The sequence below is a fragment of the Lissotriton vulgaris genome, chromosome 5 (genome assembly GCF_964263255.1).
Source record: "Lissotriton vulgaris chromosome 5, aLisVul1.2, whole genome shotgun sequence".
NCBI lineage: Eukaryota > Metazoa > Chordata > Amphibia > Caudata > Salamandridae > Lissotriton > Lissotriton vulgaris.
This window is the reverse complement of record NC_141693.1, coordinates 167,996,828-168,022,579: the sequence shown is the minus strand read 5'-3', so window position 1 is coordinate 168,022,579 and position 25,752 is coordinate 167,996,828. Positions and strand designations below refer to the sequence as shown.

The 25,752-nt window shown below is 43.9% G+C and overlaps 1 protein-coding gene across 1 annotated transcript in view; it reads left to right on the top strand.

Annotated features, from left to right (window-relative positions):
- The window catches only part of PAPPA (pappalysin 1), an 870,469-nt gene that overhangs the window by 636,262 nt on the left and 208,455 nt on the right, over positions 1–25,752 (top strand). The window contains exon 10 of the mRNA XM_086921096.1: positions 15,495–15,691. Within this exon, the coding sequence (XP_086777222.1) occupies positions 15,495–15,691 (197 nt within the window). The remainder of the gene's footprint in view (positions 1–15,494; positions 15,692–25,752) is intronic.

The following is a 25,752-nucleotide window of genomic DNA, read 5'->3' as shown; positions in this document are numbered from 1 at the left end:
TAGAGCGAGAGAGAAATCACTACCTGGGTGTATATATTTATATGGGCAGAACATCATCTTTCCTACCTTTTGTACACAAAATCTAGATTAAATAGATTTTAACAGCGAATGTTTGCACATCACAGGCAGATTTTGCATATACATCAGATTATCAAGAGTGAGAAAAATGAATTCAATATATTTTATATTTATGTACCCTTGCCAGTCATGCGTGAAGAAATATGTATATAATGAATTACTGTTATATATGTTTTTTATCGTTATTAGATGAAGAGTGGTTAAAAATTTTAATCTGCGAATTTGCACATATTTCAATATATATTTATTATATATTTATCTATTTATTGTGAATTTTGCACAATGATCTAAAGGTACAAAAGCAAGGGAAATGTAAAGAATAATACCGTGAACTATATGAATTTATATGTAATAATTTACAGAATATGGATGACGGTTATAAGCTTTGGAATAGGCAGTAGTATGTTGTTTATTTCTATAGGCTTGGGATCATGTGACTAGGACCTGTACTTTAAATTCACTAGGTGATGTACGACCATGTCATGTGATCAAGGGCTCCAGGGCCCGAAACGCGTCATGGCGGACGAGAGGTTGCACGAAAAGTAAATAAATACGCGTCAAAATACTTGTTTGGGTCTGGTTCGTTTCTTTTGCCTCCAGTCTCCTGATGCAAGCAGCGAAGTTCTTGGAATATTTTCCACACCGGTGTGCTTCTTGGTGTGAAACGGACCCCTCCTACAATACGGGTAGAGCGGAAGGAAGCAAAGCGGACGGTGACCCGGAAGCATCTACAGCTCCGGTAGGAGCAACCGCACATACCCCCGGCAAGCAACATCGACTTTGAATTAGTGACCGGTGAAGTCGGATTCTCACGGCCGTGATAGAGTCCGCATCAACAGGCACGAAGAACTATTCGAAGCGCTTGCAAACACAGCAGCCAGTGTAGGAGTCAAGCCACATAAGTGAGCAAAACCACTGTTGGGGAGACGGAGATTGCTCGAATACGTGGGCGCTAATTACTCGAAACTTTAACTACGTGCAACACTATGGACGCCTCGGACGTGGTCAGGAACAAAAACAGAGAAGAGGCAGCAGTCTGCATGTTTGATGACAGTCCAATAACGGACTTTCAACAGGTGGGGCCAAGTATGAAAACAGGAAATGGGGGCAGCAAAATCAAAGAATTGTTTAAACAACTGGAGAAAGCCATGAGAACGGAACAGTCTAAGTGGTGGGAACAGAAGTCTCTTTCCCGGTATTTAGAGGTGGGGCGTGTTCCGCGTGGCTTGCGGATTATGCTAGCCCCTAGCTTCGAGAACCCGGACCCCAAAATGCTCCACGACTGGGCGCAGTGCAACTTGGACAACTCAAGTCGCCTAATCCGAATCCTTGTGGAGTATGCGGAAAGTGACGGCGCAAAACTTCAAATACAGATTAAAGAACTAAACGAGCAAATCAAGGCACTTAATGAAGATACCATGGAGAAAAAAATGAGAGAGGAAATGACAACACGCCTGGCAAAGGAAGAGGATGTTATAAAGAAAAGAAAAACTTTCAAGTTCCAAAGAGATAAGCTGGATTACCAGAACGGACGTATTTACACATTTTCAAAAAAATACGATCCCCCAGGAACAAAGAAATTACCGCAACCAACACAGGCGGCCACCAGCCAGGACCAGTTCTCCATATCTTCCACTGATATCAGTTCGGTACCTAGAAGTGATTCTGAGGCGGAACAAAGATCCACAGTGGGGTCGTTGGGGTTTACAAAGCGGTCGTTGGGTCAGGAAGTGGAGTGCCTGCGACACGACCGCAAACAATCGCTAAGATCCCATGCCTCAAACTCCAGCGCAATCAAAGGAACAACATCAAGCGCAAACAACGGAGGCAGCACAGGGCAATCAAATCAGGCAACAAACCAAGGAACAAAAAAGAGGACATACAAAAGGTGGAACCGCCGATGAATTCACAAGTAAGTGAAAATATGACTATTGTAAATTTAACGAATATGCAATTGAGTTCTAAGGAATTGCGCACTTTATCACTGGGGTTATCATTTTGTCCGCCTTGCACGTTTAATTACGCTAAGACCAGAATGGATATTTTTAAATTCGTAAGGAAATTAAAATTAAGGAAAATGTATCTGGTCAACAAACACAAAACGCGCAATCCTCCGGATATCAATACAACAGAGGGGACAAATATGTCAGTAAGAGAATATGAGCTACAGTGCGATTTGGAAGATCTCTTGAATGAGGGGGATCTAGATGGGATCCAAGAGACCGAGAGTGTAATTACAACTAACAATCCGGGAAATACCTCTTTCAAGCCAAAATCGACATACAACCCTGTGACGGCACACAATAATATTGATGTGTTCAATGACTTAGTAACAACAGAAATAAAAAAACTGCATAAACAAACGATGATTGAAAATAACAACAACAAAAAAACAAGGAATGATTTTTTTGGCAGCCTAATGAAAAAACTTCAGAATAATGTTAAGGTAGTCATTAGGCAATCAGACAAAGGGGGCAACATTGTCCTCTGGCCAATGCATCTCTATCTGGAGGAGGCGCTAAAACAACTAAATGACAGGCAATGCTACATCAGGAGTGACTGGCAAACATCCAAATTGTCATGGGAATTACTCAATACCAAGTTATACACATGGAGAGGTCAAGGACTCCTGAGTGGGGATGAACTGAAATTTTTAAAAACTAATCATCCAATAATTCCGGTGTTTTACTTAATTTCAAAGATCCACAAGGACAGCACCAAACCACCGGGAAGGACCATTATATCGGCCCGGGGCAGGACATTTGAGAACGTGTCCCGCTATATTGACCACTTCCTTCAAGACTTTGTAAAATCCTTGCCATCCTACATCAAAGACACTATGGATTTCCTGCAAAAAAATAAAACTGTAGTTTGGAAAACTGAATATCTGTTAATCACACTAGATGTGACGGCCCTATATACCAGTATTAATCATGTTGATTGGTTAGGGGCAGTCAAGTATTTCCTTAGCAAGAGACCAGTTTGCATGTTGGAGCACAACAAGATGTTAATGGAAATGTTGGAAATGTGTTTAAAGAACAATTATTTCCTTTTCCAAAACCAAGTGTTCCAACAGCTGAGAGGGGTGGCAATGGGGGCCTGCTTCTCCCCCAGTTACTCATGTTTACACATGGGGCTGTGGGAGGAGCAGGCCCTGGGTAACGTCTTTACAGAGGTTATGTCCAACAATGTCATGACTTGGTACAGATTTATAGACGATCTCTTTATAATATGGAGGGGATCGTCTAGTGAAGCTGAACAGTTCATTGTCAATATTAACAAGAATGAACTTAATCTCAACTTCACAGGCACAATAAGTGACAGTAGAGTTAACTTTTTGGATGTAGAAGTATATGTAGAGGGAGGAAAACTGCAGACAAAATTGCATCACAAAGACACTGCGGGCAATACGGTCCTCCACGCATCCAGCCAGCACCCCAAACATCTGATCCGAAGCATCCCTTACGGGGAGATGCTGAGGATCAGAAGAATATGCAGCACAGATGATGCCTGTCTAGCAGCACAAAATGAAAGCAAAACAAGGTTTCTAGAGAGAGGCTATGCTGAGAGCTTGGTATACAAAGCAATGCAAAGGGCAAACAAAATTAATTTTTCATCAAACATAGAAAACAGCACAGAGGTAAAAAGCACAGGGACAAATGGGGCTGGCAGTCAACCTAGACTCATTACTGAGTATAGTCGCCAACACAAACAAATCCAAAAGATTGTCAGAAAAAACTGGCCTGTAATCACAGGGGATCCAGTGATAGGCAAAACAATGGCGATTCACCCAGCCATAACCTATAGCCGGGCGCGATAGATGAATGACATGTTGGTGAAAAGTAGCCCTGAAATAGCAGACAAAGATAATTGGCTTAATAAGAGTAAAGGTTTCCTGAAATGTGCCGTGTGTAAGGCTTGCACCATAGGGAAGAACAAGACATCATTTAAGTCACCGTTCAGTGAGGCATTGATCCCAATTACCAAAAAAATGACATGCAAATCTGATTATGTCATTTAAGTGCTGGAATGCTGCTGTGGACTGTGTTACGTAGGTAGCACCAAGCTACAAGTGCATAAGCGCATTTTACAGCACATGAGAGCGGTAGTTAACAAGGATGAAGCCTACCCTGTGGCAAGACATGTTAACTTGTGTCACAGAGAAGATGTGAAATGCCTCAATTACTATACAATTGATATGGTGCTGCCACTTCGCAGAGGCGGCAACAGGGAAGCCTACTTGAGAAGACTTGAAACCAGATATATTCTGGAGCTTGATACCAAGACTCCGAATGGCCTCAATGCGACGGAAGATCTATACATCTAACTAATTAACAACTAACAAAGACTAAATACACTAAAGTTGCACCGGTTGTACCCATGCCCACTAGTAATTCAAATATTTAAGGTCATCAAACATGTAACAGAAAGCACTGCATTTTTTTTAAATCAACTGAAGTAATTTAATTTTTTCACTATGGGTTATCACAGAATCCTTTTTTCTTATTTTTATAAGTACAGGAGAACACAGTCTTCCCAGGCAGTGTAGAGGCAGTATTCCACAGGCTATCCAAGCCCACTTGGGCAGAACATCATCTTTCCTACCTTTTGTACACAAAATCTAGATTAAATAGATTTTAACAGCGAATGTTTGCACATCACAGGCAGATATTGCATATACATCAGATTATCAAGGGTGAGAAAAATGAATTCAATATATTTTATATTTATGTACCCTTGCCAGTCATGCGTGAAGAAATATGTATATAATGAATTACTGTTATATATGTTTTTTATCGTTATTAGATGAAGAGTGGTTGAAAATTTTAATCTGCGAATTTGCACATATTTCAATATATATTTATTATATATTTATCTATTTATTGTGAATTTTGCACAATGATCTAAAGGTACAAAAGCAAGGGAAATGTAAAGAATAATACCGTGAACTATATGAATTTATATGTAATAATTTACAGAATATGGATGACGGTTATAAGCTTTGGAATAGGTAGTAGTATGTTGTTTATTTCTATAGGCTTGGGATCATGTGACTAGGACCTGTACTTTAAATTCACTAGGTGATGTACGACCATGTCATGTGATCAAGGGCTCCAGGGCCCAAAACGCGTCATGGCGGACGAGAGGTTGCACGAAGAGTAAATAAAAACGCGTCAAAATACTTGTTTGGGTCCGGTTCGTTTCTTTTGCCTCCAGTCTCCTGGTGCAAGCAGCGAAGTTCTTGGAATATATATATATATATATATATATATATATATATATATATATATATATATATATATATATATATATATATATATATATATATATATATATATATATATATATATATATATTACCTACTGGCGTTCGCCAGTAGGTATATATAGTTAGGATTTTTTCCCTATGGGATTTTTGAAAATTCTATGTCTAATAACTTTGGCGTTTGTGGACGGAATCGGCTGAAATTTTCAGGAAAATGGCACATTTTGTTTCTGAGCAGCCCTTGAAAATTTGGGGGGGTTTCATCAAGGGGGGGCCAAGAAAAAAGGGGGGTCCCAAAACGCGTTTTTCCCATGTTAATTTCCATAGGGCGGTTGGACTCACTTTTAGCTCGAACGGCTGAATGGATTTGCACGAAACTTGGCAAAATTGTAGGGACTGTTAGCCCGATGTGCCTTTGCTAGGTCTCAATATATGTGCTCCAGTAGTTTTTGAGAAATTAACGTTCAAAACAAGATATATATCTGTAACAGCGCTCCAGGCTGCGCTCCGGTTCGCGTACTTTTCGCGAAACGGAACTTTGCGTGCAGAAAGCTGATTGGCTCTCCGGTGTCTGTCAACATTCTAAACAGTCCGGAGCGGCCGCCATCTTATCTCTCGGTAGGATCGAGAGAGAAGAAGAGGTGAAAAACGAAGGGGGAATTTAATGAAAGGGGGCAAGGTATACCCCTCTTGACCCCCTAGGAATGTTGTTGGGGTTATTAAAGGGTCCCGTGGGGAAAATAAAAAAAAAATGATTTTTCACGGTAGAAGCGCTTCACGGGCCGCGAACTGGGCCGCAAACTGGTAGCGAAACGGGAATTCGCCATTTTGTGCTTCGTTAATTAAATTACTAGGTATAAGGGGGTGCGGGAGACGTATCCTAATCCCCTATGTTTCCTGAGGGTGGCTGAGGAGGCTCATATATGTTGATACATCTCTTCCAGCGGCTGTGCGTGAGCTTTTTTTTTTTTTGCTGCGTGACAGTCCGGAGCGGCCGCCATCTTATCTCTCGGTAGGATCGAGAGAGAAGAAGAGGTGAAAAACGAAGGGGGAATTTAATGAAAGGGGGCAAGGTATACCCCTCTTGACCTCCTAGGAATGTTGTTGGGGTTATTAAAGGGTCCCGTGGGGAAAATAAAAAAAAAAAAGATTTTTCACGGTAGAAGCGCTTCACGGGCCGCGAACTGGGCCGCAAACTGGTAGCGAAACGGGAATTCGCCATTTTGTGCTTCGTTAATTAAATTACTAGGTATAAGGGGGTGCGGGAGACGTATCCTAATCCCCTATGTTTCCTGAGGGTGGCTGAGGAGGCTCATATATGTTGATACATCTCTTCCAGCGGCTGTGCGTGAGCTTTTTTTTTTTTGCTGCGTGACAGTCCGGAGCGGCCGCCATCTTATCGCTCGGTAGGATCGAGAGAGAAGAAGAGGTGAAAAACGAAGGGGGAATTTAATAAAAGGGGGCAAGGTATACCCCTCTTGACCCCCTAGGAATGTTGTTGGGGTTATTAAAGGGTCCCGTGGGGAAAATAAAAAAAAAATGATTTTTCACGGTAGAAGCGCTTCACGGGCCGCGAACTGGGCCGCAAACTGGTAGCGAAACGGGAATTCCCCATTTTGTGCTTCGTTTTACTTAAATTACTAGGTATAAGGGGGTGCAGGAGACGTATCCTAATCCCCTATGTTTCCTGAGGGTGGCTGAGGAGGCTCATATATGTTGATACATCTCTTCCAGCGGCTGTGCGTGAGCTTTTTTTTTTTTTGCTGCCTTACGTCTGTTAACGTTCGATTCGATGGAAATCAGGAAGTGTTGACCGCCAATTTGTCACTGCAATAAAATATTTTGTTATAAATGAATCCTTATTGATAAACATTGTCTGCGCCATCTTGCCTTTTTTCCAATGCCACAATTTTGTCGTGCACGGCAGCCATTTTAGATGCCAGGCTGGTCCCAGGCTATCACCTACCCCTGCGGATGTAGTTTATGGCCCCAGCTGTAGAGAATCCAGACATGCCAACCCTCCCGATTCAGGCGTGAGACTACTGATTTCAGTGCTAGTCTCCCGCCTCCCGATTTCTGCAAGCAAAAACCCGGGGGCTTATTACGAACAACTAGCGATAATTTTTGTCTCTAACTTGTTTAGAGACAAAAATTATCGCCGCACATCGGCGATTTTTATCGCAGATAAACCTTGCTATTATCGCAGAAAAGTCAGCGATATTCATGTATTATCGAGCAAATGCTCTTAGCCATGTTATCCACCTCCCATTGGATAACATGGCTAAGAACTGCTCAGGGCAGGTGTTAGCTTTTGGAGATATTCGCGCTTAGCGCAAATATCTCCAAAAGTTGGTAATAGGAGATAGCGATGTTAGGGACTGTTTCCAGTCGCTAACATCTTGGCACGCCCACTTTGCATGTCATTAGTGATAAGTATCACTGACATGCAAAGCGGGGCCCAAGATGGTCGCTATCTCCTTTTAGCTGTCACTAACTGGTGTTAGCGACAGCTTGGTAATAGGGAGATAATTTTATCTCCGCTTTCATGGCTTTTAAAGCCAAAAAAGCGGAGATAAACCCCCTTGATAATATGCCCCATGATTCCTCGGGGGTTTCAGCTGACAGGGCTTGGTATTGTGTTACGTGGTAATTTTTCCAGGAAACGTCAGAGGGTCGATGCAGGGGTTCTAGAAGAGGTGATAAACCATTTAAGCCTCATGAACAAGCGCATGGTCTTTTAAAGATTTGTGAAGTACTCGGGGCGGCGGTGTGTGTGTGCCCTCTTTCAGGAGTGGGCGGGGGGGCACTGCCAGCAACTTGCCAGGTCAGGTAGTGTTCAACACGTGCATCACCCTTTCTCTGCCTGCTATTGCGCTCCATGCTTCGGAAAGGTAAGAAAAAGAACGTGCATTTGAGTTTGAAATGTCCGATCCTGCAGCAGCACACTTCCAAAGCCCACACATGACAATAACCCGATTCAAGGCCCCATTCACCTGTTTTTAAAAAAATATATAACACTCCAACAAAGTAAGATTATAAAACTTTATTAACTTTTAAATATAATGAACGGAACAAAAACTGTAAAAACATTTAAACATTTTTCACCCAAAAAAGCAACAATGGTCAGAAGCTGTCTTTTGTGCGAATAGTCCCAAGGCAGCACAACGTGCAGAGTTCTGGACGGCACCCAGGTGATGTCGCCTGGGTGCCGCACTGGTTTTGGGATCCTACAATGCTGCTCCGAAAATTGGCGTGGGGCGTCCCGGGTGGTGCGGGCGGAGGCCTCGTCAGTAGCGGTCTGTTGTGCGAATAGTCCCAAGACAGCAGAACGCGCTGAGATGTTGATGGCACCCAGGTGATGTCCAGTAAACTGCCGCACTGGTTTTGGTATCCTACAATGCTGCTCCGAAAATTGGCGTGGGGCGGCCCGGGGGGGGGCGTGGGGGAGGCGGCGTGAACGGGCCTCCCCAGGTGGCGGCCATCCAGCTGAGTTGCGCCCGCTCTTGCGGCTACAGCGTCTCGCTCACCATGTTGTTGAGTTGCTCCCACTCTTGCAGTGCAGCGATAGGCGGCTGCCACATGACTCTTAAAATGGCGGACGGCTCTTCGGTTTTGGGCCTGGTCCACTGAAATGGCCCTGGGACACCTTGGAACTCGGACGCTTGCCTGCTAGGGCTTGGGCTCCATTCTCGAAAAGCGTCCCCTCAGCCGTGAAGATTCTACAAAAGTCTTGGGGGCCCCCGACTCCCGCAGGCTTCCGGTGGGGAGCGGCTGCCATGATTGCTCGCGGAATGACCACGACGGAGCCACGAGATGGTGGTGCTCTCATGCTGACGCCAGCTTCAGTCTGAATGATCCAGAAACAAGGTGGGGCTTTCATCGTTTGGGAAAAAAAAATGTTCTAAACCAATGAAAAGTGTTATTTTTAGGTCATATGACCAAGCCTTCCATCTTTAGGAAACCAAAAGTAAAATGAACCAATGAAAAGTTTTATAAACAAGTCACATGACATGTTATGCGGCATAGGGCTACAAAAAGCGTAGAAAATCCGTTGGTACGTGAGGCGGCGTCAGTAGCGGACCGATGTGCGAATAGGCCGAAGGCAGCACAACGAGTCGAGATCCGGATGGCACCGAGGTGGTGTCCAGCAAATTGCTGCACTGGTGTGGCTATCCTACAATGCTGCGCCGAAAGTCGGCGTGGGGCGCCCCATTGGCCTGTGAGGTCGCGTCAGTCAGTGGGGGCTGTGCGTCTCCCCCAAGATGGAGGCTCCTCGGCTGCAGTGCGGCGCCCCTTAGCGTTTCACTTGCCGTCCAACTGAGTTGCGTCCGCACTTGCGGCTACAGTAGGCCAAAGGCAGCACAACGCGCCGAGATCCGGATGGCACCGAGGTGGTGTCCAGCAAATTGCCGCACTGGTGTGGCCATCCTACAATGCTGCGCCGAAAGACGGCGTGTCCAGCTGAGTTGCGGTCACTCTTGCGGTACAGTGACTCGAACGCGCCGAGATCCGGATGGCACCGAGGTGGTGTCCAGCAAGTTGCCGCACTGGTGTGGCCATCCTACAATGCTGCGCCGAAAGACGGCGTGTCCAGCTGAGTTCCAGTCACTCTTGCGGTACAGTGACTCGAACGCGCCGAGATCCGGATGGCACCGAGGTGGTGTCCAGCAAGTTGCCGCACTGGTGTGGCCATCCTACAATGCTGCGCCGAAAGTCAAATGAATTCAAGTGAGAGGCCTAATTTCACTTGTGTGTGTTGTCGACGCACTTATTATAAGAATCAGACTAAGTTGAAGACTGTCTGAAGCTTATTTGCACCTGCTGCAGCTTCACTATTGCCCTGGTGTGGCCAAAGGTCGCACATGACATAGGCGGCCGGCTCCCGAGGTCCGACGGAACTTTTTTCCTTTTCCTTTTTGCTTCTTGTCCCACAATCCGTTTCATCTGAAGACATGACCAGGTCCCTGAATGTGTGCAGGGGGACGTTATTGATTGAATCAAAATGGCGGCTTGACACAAAGCTGACTCAAGCGTTGCTGTTGATGCTATACAGACAAAAATTGGTTTTCAGTTTGTACATTCTTCAGGATTTTTTTTTCCATCCAAGGCTGATTGAGAGTTTGTAGAAAAATGGCTTCAGATTTTCCACATACTACTCTTCAACATTCTTCCTAAATGTAACAATGTGAGACTCACTAGGAGAACGGCTGTTTATGTTTCCTTTCAAAATGCTGCCAACAATATTTTCTGAATGGAAGACACCATCTTGTAGCATAAAGGGCCGAAAGGGGTTCTGGTCTGGCCGATGGTTGGTGGAGACATTTTGACTATATCTTGGACCTGCCCGGCCTCGTCCAAAATGGCGCCGGTATAAATGGGACTCGTAACTCATTGTTGTGTACTGGTTGAACAACCTTGATATCACGAGATATGAATGCAGTTTTGATGCTCATGGCGGGCGGGGACGAGAATTGATTGAATATTTCGACATCCCTATTGATATTAAGTTCTGATGTGTTATTGATTACTGTACTATTGAAAGTTCGAATTTCAGTTTGCTCCGTGGCCGGCCCACGTGGTTATAGGCCCGTATTTGTATGCTGACATTTTCACAATAAAGGTTTTTAAAACAAAACATGGTAGTAGTATTTACATTGGTAAAGTTTTTACTTTTAGTCACTGTTTTCGAATCAGTAAAAGGCAAGTGAAATAAAGCAGTCCAATTACATGACGGATAAAAGGTATAATATGTAGGAACGCAGTAAAGATAAATGGTCAAGGGCAGTTGGTTTTTCCTCTCCTGCAACATAAAGTGATCGATAAGAATCTGATAATCAGGCGTCTAAGACAGCAGGCCGAGTCTCTTTTACTCAACGGCTCCGTCATGGAACGAAGAAACGCCCTTTTTCTCGAAAAAGGAATATATTTTACTTGCAGGACAGTTACACTGATTGTATCTAAGGTTATATTAGAGTCTGAAGAGGTTCATCGTATTATCACATGAATGATATCATCAGTGATGTCATTTGATATGTCATCAGTGATGTCATCAGTGATGTCATTTGAGATGTCATCAGTGATGTCATCAGTGATGTCACTGACCATGTCATGAATGATGTAATATGTGACATCATCAGCAGTGGATTGCGGGTGCGCGATATATAGTTAGCGCATCTAACTATATATGGAATTTCAATGGTTTTATGCGAGTAAAATAAGGTTTTGTAAATGCAAATTCCTAACTATATATGTTCTATAACCAATGGTTTTTTCATTGAATTTTCAAGGTTTTGTAAATGCAAATTCCTAACTATATATGGCCTATAACCTATGGTTTTTTCAGTGAATATATATATATATATCTCAAAACAATACCCTTTCAGGGATAGAGTGATGCATAAATCATGCAAAAAAGATGCAGAGTACTCTGGGGAGTTCTCAGGTTTAGGTGGAATGTAGCTCCAGTATAGAGCACTCTCAACACCATTGACATTCTAAATTTGCTCACCTCAAATGTCTGCTTTTCCATTAATGCCTTTAACCATAGGATCAGCACAGTGCCATCCAAGCCGAGATAGAAAGGGACAAAGTCTTTTGCCATTTACATAGCAAAGTCTTTAAGCATAGGATTAGCACAGTGCTATCCATGCCGAGCTGTAAAATGGCCAAAACCTTTTACCACTCCAGGTACAATATTACAGCTTTGGATTGGTAAAATACCATCCAAGCCAACCTGAAATGAATGAAAGCAACCCCTGACACGAGTTTTACTCTCTGTAGAGCTTTTCAGAGAGGTATAGCTTTTTTCCAGGTACAAGGGAGCACCCAGTATAAGTTAAAACAATACCCTTTCAGGCACAGAGTGACGCATACATTATACAAAAAAAGAAGCAGAGAATTCTGGGTAGTTCTCAAATTTAGGAGAATCTCCAATATAGAGCACTCTCAACACCAGCAACACTCTAAGTTTCCTCACCTCAAATGTCTGCTTTTCTATCAAATCAAAGTCTTTAAGCATAGGAATAGCATAGTGCCATCCACACCGAGATAGAAAGGGACAAAGTCTTTTGCTATATATGTATATGTATATATATATATATATATATATATATATATATATATATATATATATATATATATATATATATAGATAGATAGATAGATAGATAGATAGATAGATAGATAGATAGACATAGGTATATATATATATATATATATATATGTGTGATCACAGCTCCTTGTGAGTTGAAACATGTTATGGCGGCATCCAAATAAACAGCTGACGTAATTTTGTGGTCTGTGTCTGTGGTTTCCTTGGAGCAATCCGGAGTGTTGGCGGCAAGTATAAAAGATATATATATTAATCACAATAGCACAGGTGCACCACAACATTCGTTGCCGGAGGAGGCGCCACGGTCACCACTGGGGAAACACTGGATGCCACCGATCAGCTTTATCACATACCGATTCGGGCATCAAACCCATTATACTCAACTATACGTCTATTATGGATAACAGATAGACCACAAAATCTGCATGCAGTTGTATTTAATCTCTGGCTCAACAGATACCACCCAGCAGATACCACATTACATGCTTGAAAGACATCAGATACCTTGACCAGATATAATTATTTGGAACTCTTGACCTCTATCGGATGAGTCAAGTCTTTCTCATCCTTTGCGGTGCTATTCCTTTAGAGCTTTTATCTTCCAACTTCGTTCGAAGTCTCTCTTCATTAGCAGAAGCCCTGAAGAAGTCCCATTTTGGCATTTTGGGACGAAACGCGTCGGCTGTATGGTGCTTCACCCCTTTTTTTTAAATAAAGAAATGAAAACGAGGAACTTCATTCTCCGTGACTTATTGAAAGTGTAAATTAAAATGCCAAATGTTGTGGTGCACCTGTGCTATTGTGATTTATTGATTCAGTTCCCTAGGGAACTAGCAGTGTTACAGTGGGTGCTATTCAGTGTGCACACATACCCACATATAAATATTGGGTGTACCAATTATCAATTGGGGTTATTTTTTGGTAGGTGCTGTTTCTAAGAAGGTCCCACTGTTAGGTCGCTTCTGTCTATATAAAAAAAAAATATATATATATAGTGTGAACAAGAGTACATCGTACTCGAAACGCGTCATTGAAAGGTTGCAATAAATTTTACATCATATATATATATATATATATATATATATATATATATATATATATATATATATATATATATATATATATATATACATATATATATATATATATATATATACATATAACACCATTTTAGCAAATTAATAATGTGGGCATTTGCTGGGGCGAACACCTACCTACTGGAAAGGGACTGTACCTATAATTCATTTAAACACCCGAATGCTGAAGAACTAGTTAAGAAAAGCAACAGAAAACATAAGGACCTTTTCTGTCAAACGTTTTTATTTACTTTTGTGCAATCACTGGGGTTCACATGTTTTTGTTTGTTTTCTTTTGTTCTCTTTTGTAAATATGCATTGAAGCTAATGAAAAATAACTGCAAAAAATTGACATGTGTGGAATGTTCCACATTCCAGTATGCATGCGCTTAGAAAGGTGTGCATATTAATTATTTGTTTTATAAAGTACTACCTGCTTCTTTTCTGTTACCTCAATGTTCTAGGTTTTAGTTCCATGGACTGTATGTGCTGCATGCATGGGTTCCATGGTATGGTGCACAAATATGTTTTCTGCTACCAGGTGTGACGTACTCCTTGATAAAAGCGGTGTGAATCATTTTAATATTTATGTAGAAGGTAACAAAAGATATATGGCCACATAAATATTTTCTACCATTTTAGTAATGGATGCGCAGATAATGTGCATGTGCTTAAACACTCTGGCAAAATCTTTTGCTCAGAGCTCAAGTAAGATTTTGTACACATGTGTCCAAATGTGTATCATGATGGCTAGAACATTCAATATTTTCATACATTTACATGAGGTGCAATTTCACACAATTACCTGAATGGAATGAAGTACATCAGGAATATCCATCCTACATCTACAAAGGCTGGGTCCATGCCACATTTTCAAGACTTCCAAATAATCTACATCAACTTAAAAAGACTCTTAATATAAAATGTATTAACAAAGGGCCTAATTATAATGTCCCATCATCGTGTTGGTATTAGGACCGGACGACCTTCTGACAGCGGTCCCGATCAACCAACTGAGATGTGACCGACCACTGTTTGGTCGCACTCCTATTCTTTACAATGGGAGCATGCATTCTGACCGGAATGCATGCTATCATTGTAAAACAAAGAGGTCAGTTCATCCCTGCACCCCTCAAGGTGCCTGCCACGCGGTGCAGGGATCATCAGGAAGGTACCCTAGGTGCCACCTTAATCTCCACTGGAGGCCGTGCACCCATGGGGCCCTGCTGGGGGCCCCCAAAGTCGAATTCTGACAGCCTTTCTGTGTCATAAAGGCCGGCACAGAAAGGCTTTCGAAATCCGACATTGTAAGCTTTTGGGAGGAATGAGCTGCCCTTTGAATTACTGAAATCATTCCTACTGGCGGGCGGGCCCTCTGAGCCCATCGGAAGCGAGTCAGAATGACCAGTCGGATTCCTTTCCAACTGACACCATCATAATGGGTTGATCGGAAGGGAATCTGATCGTCTCATTACGATGCGTTATGAACAGCTCCGAACCGACAGTCGGAGCCGTTTCCTAACGCATCATAATTAGCCCCAAAGTCAGTGACTATCCCAAAAAAGCTGACATGAATCTTGACTACTGGGTCAGTGTTCGATAACACTTTTTCACTCAACGTGTAGCTGTTGGATTTTAATTGTGTTATCTACCCACAAAACATTTCAAGAAAGCCAGGGGTATTGTGGATTTACTCTCTGCTTTGTTTATAGTGGTTCATACATTTATAGTTTTCTTGAGGTGTGTGTAGGAGCCTTTACAAGTACATTGTAAAAGATGTTTGTAATTTGTGCTTGCTACTGGGTGTGCTGAAGTCCAGGTATGCCTTTCTGTGTGCATTGTTGTGGAATGTGATTTATAGTACACTTTTTCACAATGGGCACTTTAGCATTGCTTCACCTACAAAAGTAATGCTTTTAGAATGACGGTATCAGCCGCTGATGTGGAACGTTGTGTCTTTGCAGACGAGCCCAGCCGATGCTACTTTCATGATGGAGACGGTGTTTGTGAGGATTTCGAGAGAAGGACCAGCATCAAAGATTGTGGCGTATACACACCTCAAGGCTATATGGACCAGTGGGCTTCCAATGTGTCCGTCTCTCACCCAGGCTACCATCTTTGCCCAGCATCAGTGGTCATTGGTCAACCGGCAGCATCTGAGGTCAGGATACTTACATCTTATTCTCTATGTCAATCAATCAATTAATCAAGAACATTTATAGACCGTGCTACTCGCCCGTGAGGGTCTCAAGGCGCTGGGGGGGCAGGGGGGGGGGGGGGGGGGGTGCTGCAACTGCTTGAATAGCCAGGTCTTGAGTTGTTTCCTGAAGGAGAGATGGTCCTGGGTCAGACGTAGGTGGGTGGGGAGGGAGTTCCACATCTTGGCAGCCAGGTAGGAGAAGGATCTTCCACCGGTGGTGGTTCTACGGATCCGCGGGACGGTGGCGAGGCTGGCGGAGCGGAGCTGGCGGGTGGGTGTGTAGAACTTGAGGCGGTTGTTGAGGTATTCGGGGCCCATGTCGTGGAGAGCTTTGTAAGCGTGGGTCAGGAGCCTGAACTTGATCCTCTTGTTGACGGGGAGCCATTGTAGGTCTGTCAGGTGGGTGGAGATGTGGCTATGTCGGGGGATGTCCAGGATGAGTCGTGCTGATGCGTTCTGTATGCGATATGTCATCTTTCATACTACTTCTGTTCATGTTCTCTTCCGTATCGTTTACTCTGCCTCCTGTTATTTTTTCTCACAACTTTAAACGATATTGATGAAGCACACTTTGCAGCCAGATGCTAAGGATAGACCTTTGTTTAATTCTATTACAATTCTTACAACTTTACCAAGCACCATAAAAACAAATGAGCCATTAGACGTTGGCAGATGATTGCAAAGTTATAATGCTTAGACTTGACAGGCATTAACTGGCCTGTTTGTCTACAACATAAATCAACACACAGACCCCATGTTTGCCAAAGGCACCTAGTATTCATCGGGGACAACTGCTTTAAAGCCTTTCCACTATGCTCTTCAACATTTTATTTTTTACCGTAATCATGTTTATTGATTTTAAAGCAAAATAAAAGAGAGCATAAGAAAAGGATAGGATCATAAACAGGAGACAAGAGAAGGAGAAGAAAAAAGTGGCATCTCGCAAACCAGAGAGAGGGAGCAAGACAGGGGGACTTGGTGCAAGTAAACAGTATTTTAAAGTTGTTTTATTCCAGATGCTTCAAGCTACAGTAGAATAATTAGTTTATTATAGAAAACACTATGGTGCAAAAGGTGGTGTAGGTAGGAGATACCCAGATAAAAGACTGATGCGACAAAACAACAGGTAGATTTACTTTCTCCAGTATTGGATCTTTGATTGATTCGCATGCTTGAATCATTCCCCGTCGTCGAAGTGGGAGTCCCGCGGTACCATAGTAGAGCAGTATGGATCCGTATAATAGGCTATAATGGCAATGATAATCAGTTTAATAGTCTATCTATGTCCTTTTTCAAAAAGGACCTAACTTGAACTATAACCAGTCATGCGAGATCACGCTCTAGAATACTTCCAACAGAGGCTGAGTCCCTCAGATTTTTTACTACACGTATTACCATCAGTGTTATGCTTTTTCCAAGAGGCATTGTGTGTATTATCAATACAATCCTAACCTGCAACCCTGGTATGATGAAGTACAGATACCTATGTCCCTGGTTCAAGATCTGCTGTCCATGCTGTACGATTACAGGAGGAGATTTCCTGACCCTCCAAAGGACCAACCAATAGTACCACCTCAACCTACCTCTCCAACTACACCAAGGCGCATTCCACCACCTATGGGCCTAGGATGAAATCTGCGTCAAATATAGCGGCGACACCAAGAGATGATCTAATATCTTCTGATGATGAAAAGGACAAAGGTGAGCTCCCTGAACTGCAACCCATACAAGATGAGTGGGACAACTTCCTTGTCCATTCTCAGTCGCCCTCCACCGCCTCATCCTTCAGATTGTCCCTCAGAGGACATACAGGGTTTCCATAACCTAATGGATCGGGCTCTGATATGTTTTCATCTCCCAACCTCTATTCAACACTCAGACTGTTTTCTCTAGGACTTCAAAGAACAAGCATGGAAGTCAATAAGAGCCATCCCCATCATTGACTATACCTGGGAGGTGGATTAAAATAATGAAAAACCCTGCTATGGCAGTCACAGTACCACCCCACATGGACAACAAGTGTAAAGCTACTGAGGATTCCCTCGTTTGCCTCATGGGTCATCTCAAACTTGATACTGTGATCTCGCAAGCTGTTCAAAGGGTAGCCAAAAACCCTTCGGCCCCCATATCTGCACCACCAGACTAGGAAGGCAGGCACTTAGACAACTTAGGAAAGAGATTTTCCCTTACGTCTACCATCAACGTTCGAGCAGCCAACTCACTGTCTATCCCAGGGCACTATGATCGGCAGATGTGGTCTGATGTCAGCAACCTCATTGACTTAATACCTGAGGACAGAAAGGCAGCAGCGAGAAAGATTTTCCAGGAAGGGGAGCACACTTACTTGGAAATTATCAATCGCGAAATGGACATTGCCTCAACAGGCTTTCGCTATTTAGCCGGATCAGTGGTCTTGAGATGCCAAGGATGGAATAAAACAACGTTGTTCAGACCAGAGGTACAATCGAAAATATTGGACATGGCTTATAAAGGAGAAAAGCTATTGGGAAGCATGTAGATGTTGAGCTTCTCGCAATAAAAATGGACACAGATACAGCTATGTTCATAGGTACCCTTCAATTTAAGAAGTTGCCCTTTTGGGGGCTCAAGGATGAGGTTTCTTTAATTACAAAGGAGGTTATCAGTGCTCCCATCAATATCAGCAATCTCAATATAGATCCTCCTAAAAGCTTTAGGCTTACCGTCAACCGCCCTCAGCGCCCTACAACAAACAAGGCCAGCACCAGACCCCCAGGGTTGAGATGCAGGTCGCAAGCAGTGACCTAGACCAGGTACTAGCTACATTCACTCCTTCCCATCCTGTGGGTGTGAATATTTCCATCTACCTCCCTCAATGGAGAGAGACAACATTGGACAAATGGTTTTTTTGCCCTAGTAAGTTATAGACATACACTAGAGTTTGTATATAGGCCACCAAATAACACTTCAAAGGGAGTTCACCCACCTGTTTTTACTTATTGAAAAAAGAAACGCTTATAATGTTGGCCAAGGGTGTGATAGAATCGTCCCTTACTACCAGAGAGGCATGGGAGTCTACTCCTATGTTTTCCTTATACGAAAGGAAACAGAGGTTGGAGACCCATCCTTGACCTCAGAAAGCTGAACAAATACTTGTGCAAACAATACTTCTGTATGATTACTCTCTCAGATATCCTGCACCTGCTAAATAACGGAGACTACATGACCTCTCTTTACCTACAAGATGCGTCTTTTCACATCGTTATAAGCCCAAGCACTGCAAATATCTCTGCTTCACAATATATGGTACCCATTACCAGTTCGGAGTCCTTCCCTTTACCTCAAGTCATCACCACGCACATTAACCATATGTCTCACCTCGGTAGCAGCCACACTCAGAAAACAAGGTAATCGGGTATTCTCCTACCTAGATGACTGGCTGCTAAAAGCCTCAACACCGCAGCATGTTTCCACAGCTACCAATGTTTGGTTCTCTCAGTTCCACAGACTGTTTCTCTGTGAATTACCCCAAATCCTCAACTATTCCAACTCAAACTTTAACGATTTTGTGAGCCAATCTGGATGCAAAGCAAAACAAAGCTTTTCTCTCCCAAGACAGACAGCTAAGACTAACAAACGTAGCACTAAAGATCTCCAAAAGTAAGTCTGTTTCAGTTTGGCTGTACAAGTCGTTGCAGGGCATGATCTCTTCCGAAATCAGTCTGATTCCCCTGGCACAACTCAAGGTGAGGCCACTACAGGAGGAGATACAAGCGCAATGGATCCAGTTGCAATTATCGTTTGACAATTTGATAAGCATCACCCCAAGGATGGTAGAGATGTTAGTGTGGTGGTCTCAGATATCGCATCTATCGCAAGGCCTAATTTTTTTGACTTCACTACCTGGCTTCGTCATCCCCACTGATGCATCCTTAGAGGGCTGGGACAGACACTTATAGGATCTACAGGAGTAAGGGAAATGGTCAATATTTTAAAAGAGAATCCATATCAATCGGTTGGTACTAAAGGTGATATCTCTTACCCTCCAAGCTTTTCTTCCACCAAAAGCAGGAACCTCTGTGCTGGTCTGTACGGACAATACGACTAGCATTTACTACATCCCCAGGCAAGGAGGTACAAGGCCAAAGAACTTTGAAAATGTTTTACAACCCACAAAATATCTCTGAAAGCCGAGCACATATCGGGCATAAACAACACCTTAGTAGATAAGCTCAGCAGAACCAGAGACAGTTGCCACAAGTGTGAACTGGATAAAGCAGAACTGGACAAAATATTCTTCTAGAGGGGCAAGCCAGCATTGATTCATTTTGTGACAGACAGGAACACCAAATGCCAGTCCTACACCAGTCAATACCCGCTACCAGGGTCGTGGTGAAATGCCCTTTCAATGAGATGGTATGGGATTTATGCATATGCTTTTCCCCCTTCCCTCTCATACCCAGGATTTTCAACAAAATGAAGATGGAGCACTGCCACCTTATTCTTATAGCTCCCAAATGGCCCAGGCAGCATTGGTTTATGGAGATTCTACTGATGTCGTAGTCCAATCCCATTCGCTTTCTGACAATTCAAGCGCTCTTAACAAGGGACAGCGACCAACTCCTGCATCCGGAGCCAGCCGCTCTCCAATTACCTGCATGGCTCCTGAATTTAATGAGTTTTGAGATGTAGATATCTCTCAATACTGTAGAGAAATGTTGGCTTAAGGAAGAGCTGAATCTACAAACAAGATGTACAGGTTAAAGTGTAAATATTCTGTTCATGGTTTCTGCAATATAACGTGTGTTCCTTGCAAGTGTCACCTCAACAGATTCTACCTTACCTCCTGTCAATTGCCAGATTAGGTTTGGTACATACCTCTGTTAAATTTCTACTTACAGACGTTCTGCGCATTCTCTTTCTCTCTACTCCTCAAGAATGGTCAAACAGTTTATGAAGGAGTTGTTCAGAGCTTTTCCAACAGAACAAGCTCCTCCCCCAGAATGACATCTCAATCTGGTTCTCTCCCACCTTATGAAGCCTCCATTTAAACCCATTCACAAAGCAGACCTGAAGTATTAAGATTCACTCTTTCACAGTGTAGTAACCATTCTTGCATTTCACTGATGATTATGTGCTTTTAACCACAAATCCAAAATTTATCCCCAAGGTCCTATCGCAATTTCATCTCAATTAACCTATCCTACTTCGTACTTTTTTCCCAAATCCGGCATCTCCAACAGAAAGGTCTTGGATATTAAGCGATGTCTTAAATTCTATCTTCATCACACTAATCAAGTCTGGAAAACGGATCAACTACTTTTCTCCTATGCACAGTCTCGCCAAAGTACTGCGGTTATGAAAGCAACGATCATAAGATGGATTTTGACTACCATTCACTTTTGCCATAACAAAACTGGCAAATTACTCTCAGCAAGGACAATGGCACACTCAATGAGGGCAATGTACACTGCAGCTGCTCTGTTTTCAGACATCCAGCTGGAAAAGATATGTTGTGCTGCAACATGGAAGAGTACCCACACTTTCACATAGCTCTATTGCATGGAATGGGTGCCTGAAAAGTGATGCAGCTGTAGGACAGGTGGTTTTACACCATTTATTTCAGTAAGGAGAGCCTCTGTAACTTAAAAGGATTATTTAAATGTCTCTGCTGATGTATTGATACAGTTGTATACTGTATGATTCTAATTTCATTTAGGGATAATTTATGCAGAGTAATCCATAGAAGAATATATACAAATATGCTTTAGAGTGTACCCACCATCATCAAGGGTTTTTCCGTTGCTGCTATGTTTACCTACAAAATTGCTTGCTATTCTGATTTAAGCATGTGAATCTATGAAAGGTCCAATACTGGAGAAGAAAATTAGGTAATTACATGTAACAGCAGTTCTCCAGTATTAATACCTTTCACAGATTCACATGCGACCCACTATACTCTCCTCAGAGCTCCCGTTACAGATCTGGATTATTTATTACCACTTGTGTGTGAAAATCTGAGGGTCTCAGCCTCTGCTGGGAGTATTCTAGAGGGTGCTGTCGACTGATTGGTTATACTTCAAGTTTGGTCTATTTTTTTAAAGAAATAGATAGGCTATTAAACTGACTTTTCATTGCCATTATAACCTATTATACTCATACATACTGCTTTACTATAGTACAGCGGGACTCCCACTTCGACAACAGGGAGTGAATGTGAATGTGAATCTATGAAAGATACTGGAGAACAGCTGTTACAGGTATCTCAGTTTCATACTCTTCCCTAGTTTTAACAGTCTACTATCCTATGCTTATAAAGGGTATTTGGGATGTGGTCAAAATAGGCCTCCCTTATGACAGTATTAGAGAATTAAGTGTCAATCACATGCAGCTGGATAACCAATCCAAATGAGGCTTTCCAGCATTTTTGTCAACTATGCAGAATGTCTTAAATCGCAATTTTTCAAATCGCTCATTAGAACCCTCTTCCCATTACCTTGTCTGAACCTGCACAGTGACACTTTATAGTAGAATACATTTGTTAATGTTGACAACTACAATACCTTATTTGCAGCTCACTTAAATGTAGGTAGCCTGATCAAAGGGCTAGGTTTTCGATCTTGAGGTCTAATCCCAGCGTCCCTTTCTAATGCCTCTGTTAACCCTGTAGAGATCATGGTAGAAAGCAATTCATACGTATTGCCCCAGTATTGGAACTTTCATAGATTCCCATGCTTTTGTATCATTCCCAGTCATCTGAATGGGAGCCTCGGTTACAAAAATAACACAGCAGTAGGCACAAAAGAGAAAGAAAAAGGCCTAAGCCTCATTCCCTTTTGTAGCATAGCCGTCTCTTTTTGTAAAAGAGACCAAACTAAGCATCAGCCAATCAGAAGAGCCTCACCCCATAGAACCCTCCTGAAGGAACCTCCGAGCCTTAGATTTTCTACCGCACGTTGTGCTTAGGGAGTCTCCTTTGAGCTCTGCTCAATCTCTACTCTTTTCAGGTTTTCTCTTCAGGTTTTCTCTTCAGAATTGTTGGCTGTCCCTTCCAGGATGTCTGATAAGGAAAAGAAGAAGGTCCTTTTCAAGCCATGTTCCATCTGTGGCAAGAAAAGGTTATTTGTTGAGGACAAGCATAAAGATTGTATATAGTGCCTGTATCCGGATCATAAGGCTGCGGACTGCAAGATCTGCCGCACCTTTTCTACCAAGACCCTCCGGGACCGTGAGGGTCGGCTCCTCACCTGGGTCCAGAAGCTGAAGTCCAGAAAAGACACAGTCTCCAGCGACAGTGAGTAGTCTTCCTTAGCCTCATCTTCAAGAAGGTCAGTCAAAAGGGGTAGGGTTTTCCCCTTCACCTTCTGTGGAGCGTCCAGTTAAGGCCTCAAAAAAGACCCCCAGAGAGTTTGAGAGCCAGGGTCCGGTCGATTCTCCTCACCATGGTGTAAAGGAGAGGGAGGGACCATCTACACCGTCTACTGGGTTGAAGACTACTCCAGCCTTCAAAAAGCCATCTTCTCAGTCTTCTGAGAAGTCTGACAGGAGTTCCAAGTCGTCGACGACTTAGCAGAAGGCTCCGGCGACGAAGGCGTTGAAGCCCAAAGTTAAAGTGGTGCCGTCGATGGGCTCGTCGACGGTACGGTCGACGTCCACGGGATCGTCGGCGTCGACGGAATCGTCAACGGTATCCTCGACGGTGGTGACAGCGACGTCGACGAGGATGTGGACGGGAACATCGACGACGACAGAGACGACGAAGATTTCGTCGACGGTGGTGACGATGACGGTGTCGTTGACGAGTGCTTCGACGACGACAACACTGACGACGGCAGGAGTGTCGACGGTCTCGTCATCACCTATCTCGTCGTCGACAGTTCGTTCGTCGACTGTGTCTATTCCGTCGACGACGCCGAAGACAGCAGGTTTGCCTGTAACAGCTCCATTATCGACGGGATCGTCCACAATACTGTCGTCAACGGAGAAAATTACTATTTCTATGACAAGAATTACTCCGGACATGATGTCTCCAAGGAGGGTTACCCCCTTGCCTCCCGCTTTGTTGTTAGAGGAGGATGATGAGGATTCAGATTATGAGGATCAGGAATCGTTTGGGTATGCACACAGTCCATCCCAACTGCTGGTGAAATGTCAGGAGACAGATTCGGAAGGAGAGTAGCTGTAGGAATGTGCATATCAACATTCTTCTCTGCCACAGGAGTTCACGAGACAAGAGATGGTATCTGTTCCAACTTCTCTCTTGCAAGATCTCCATAACATGTTGCATGATTACAACTCAAGGTGTTCTCAGCCTGCTGCTATTCCGGCTACTCAAGCCTTGCCTGTCCCTATGACCCCGGTGATGATCTCTCCAGGGTTGCCGACTCAGGTGGTGTCTCAGCCGCAAACACCGGCTCCACAAGTACCTTCAATGCCACTAGGCATTCAGGATGATTCCTCGGATGAGGATCAGAAGCTTGATGGCAGGCCTAATCAGGGCTTAAAATGGGACGAGTATGTAATTCTGGACCCGGCGTCACCATGTCCAGACCCTGTGGACTCCCCTCCGGTGGATATCGGGGGGTTCCATAAGTTGATGGAGAGAGCATCTAGCAGGTTCAAGCTACCAATGTTGTCTGTTGCCACTGAGTGTTTCCTATATGACTTTAAGGAACCATATAAGAAGGTGACTAGATCCATCTCTATTGTACAACATGTATGGGAGGAAGGCCTTAAGGATATGAAGAACCCGGCTACGGTGGTCCCTGTCCTACCGCGCCTGGAAAAGAAATATAAGGCACCAGAGGATGATCCGGCGTTTTTGACGGGGCCCCCAAAACCAGACTTGTTGATTTCGCAGGTGGCACAGAGGAAGTCCCGCAACCTGTCGGCTCCTTTGCCTACTCCCCCTGAGAAAGGCAGGAGACTGGATAATGCTGGGAAAAGATTCTCTCCAATGGCTAGTCTTCTGGTGCGGGCGGCAAATGCTTTGGCGATACTGGGCAGGTATGATCGCCAGTTATGGTGTGACATTTCGCCTTTTTTAGATCAACTGCCCCAGGAAGCGAAAGGTGAGGCAAGGAAATTTTTACAGGAAGGGGAAGCAACATCGATGGAGATAATCCATTGTGCCATGGACATTGCCCCAACAGCTTTTCGGTCACTAGCTGGGGCAGCGGTTCTTCGTCGCCAGGGATGGCTCAGGGCGACTTGGTTCAGGCCGGAGATCCAGATTAAAATCTTGGACCTACCTTTCGATGGAGAGGCGTTGTTTGGAAAGCATATAGATGACACTCTCCAAGATTTTAAGAAGGATACAGAGACGGCTAGGTCTCTGGGTACACTTTAATACCAAAAGGCTCAGTTTAAAGGTGCCAGAGGCAAATGTACCACTTAGAGAGGCTCATACCAGTAGCAGCGGTACTCATCATATGGATCTGAAAGAGACACGTTAGTGATAGATTCCTTACCTTAGAATATCCCCAGGCATCAGACTGGATCCGGAAACTTTTGCGTAGCAATACCCCTGCGCGCTGGTAGGCGTCGTCTGCGGCTCCGCGTCCGTCGTCGGCGTCGTGAGCGCCGGGATGACGTCGTCGGAGTACTTAGACGGCGCCCATGCGCGCTGACGTCAGTTCTTCTTTTTTCCGCGCCAGCTAGCGCAGATCCGGAAGAAGCTCTACCCCCAGTCACTTTTTGACTGAATAGTTTTTGATCCTTTTTGATCTTCTCTTAGTCGACTGTCTCGACTATCGGTGCCAGGGATGCCCGGGTTCAAGCCTTGTTCGAAGTGCGGCCGACTCATGTCGGTCACGGACCCCCATCGCCGGTGCCTGAAGTGCTTAGGCCTCGACCACGAAGATCGAACCTGCGTCGACTGCCGGGCTCTGACGTCGAAGGCTAGGCGGGAGCGGTCCCGCAAGCGTCTCGAGCTGAGGCACTCGGCCCCGCGCCGCTCCAGGTCCCGGTCCCGGTCCCACGGGAGGTCCAGGGACAGGTCGCTAGGTCGGAGTCATCGACGTTCCGGAAGTGGACACCGATCG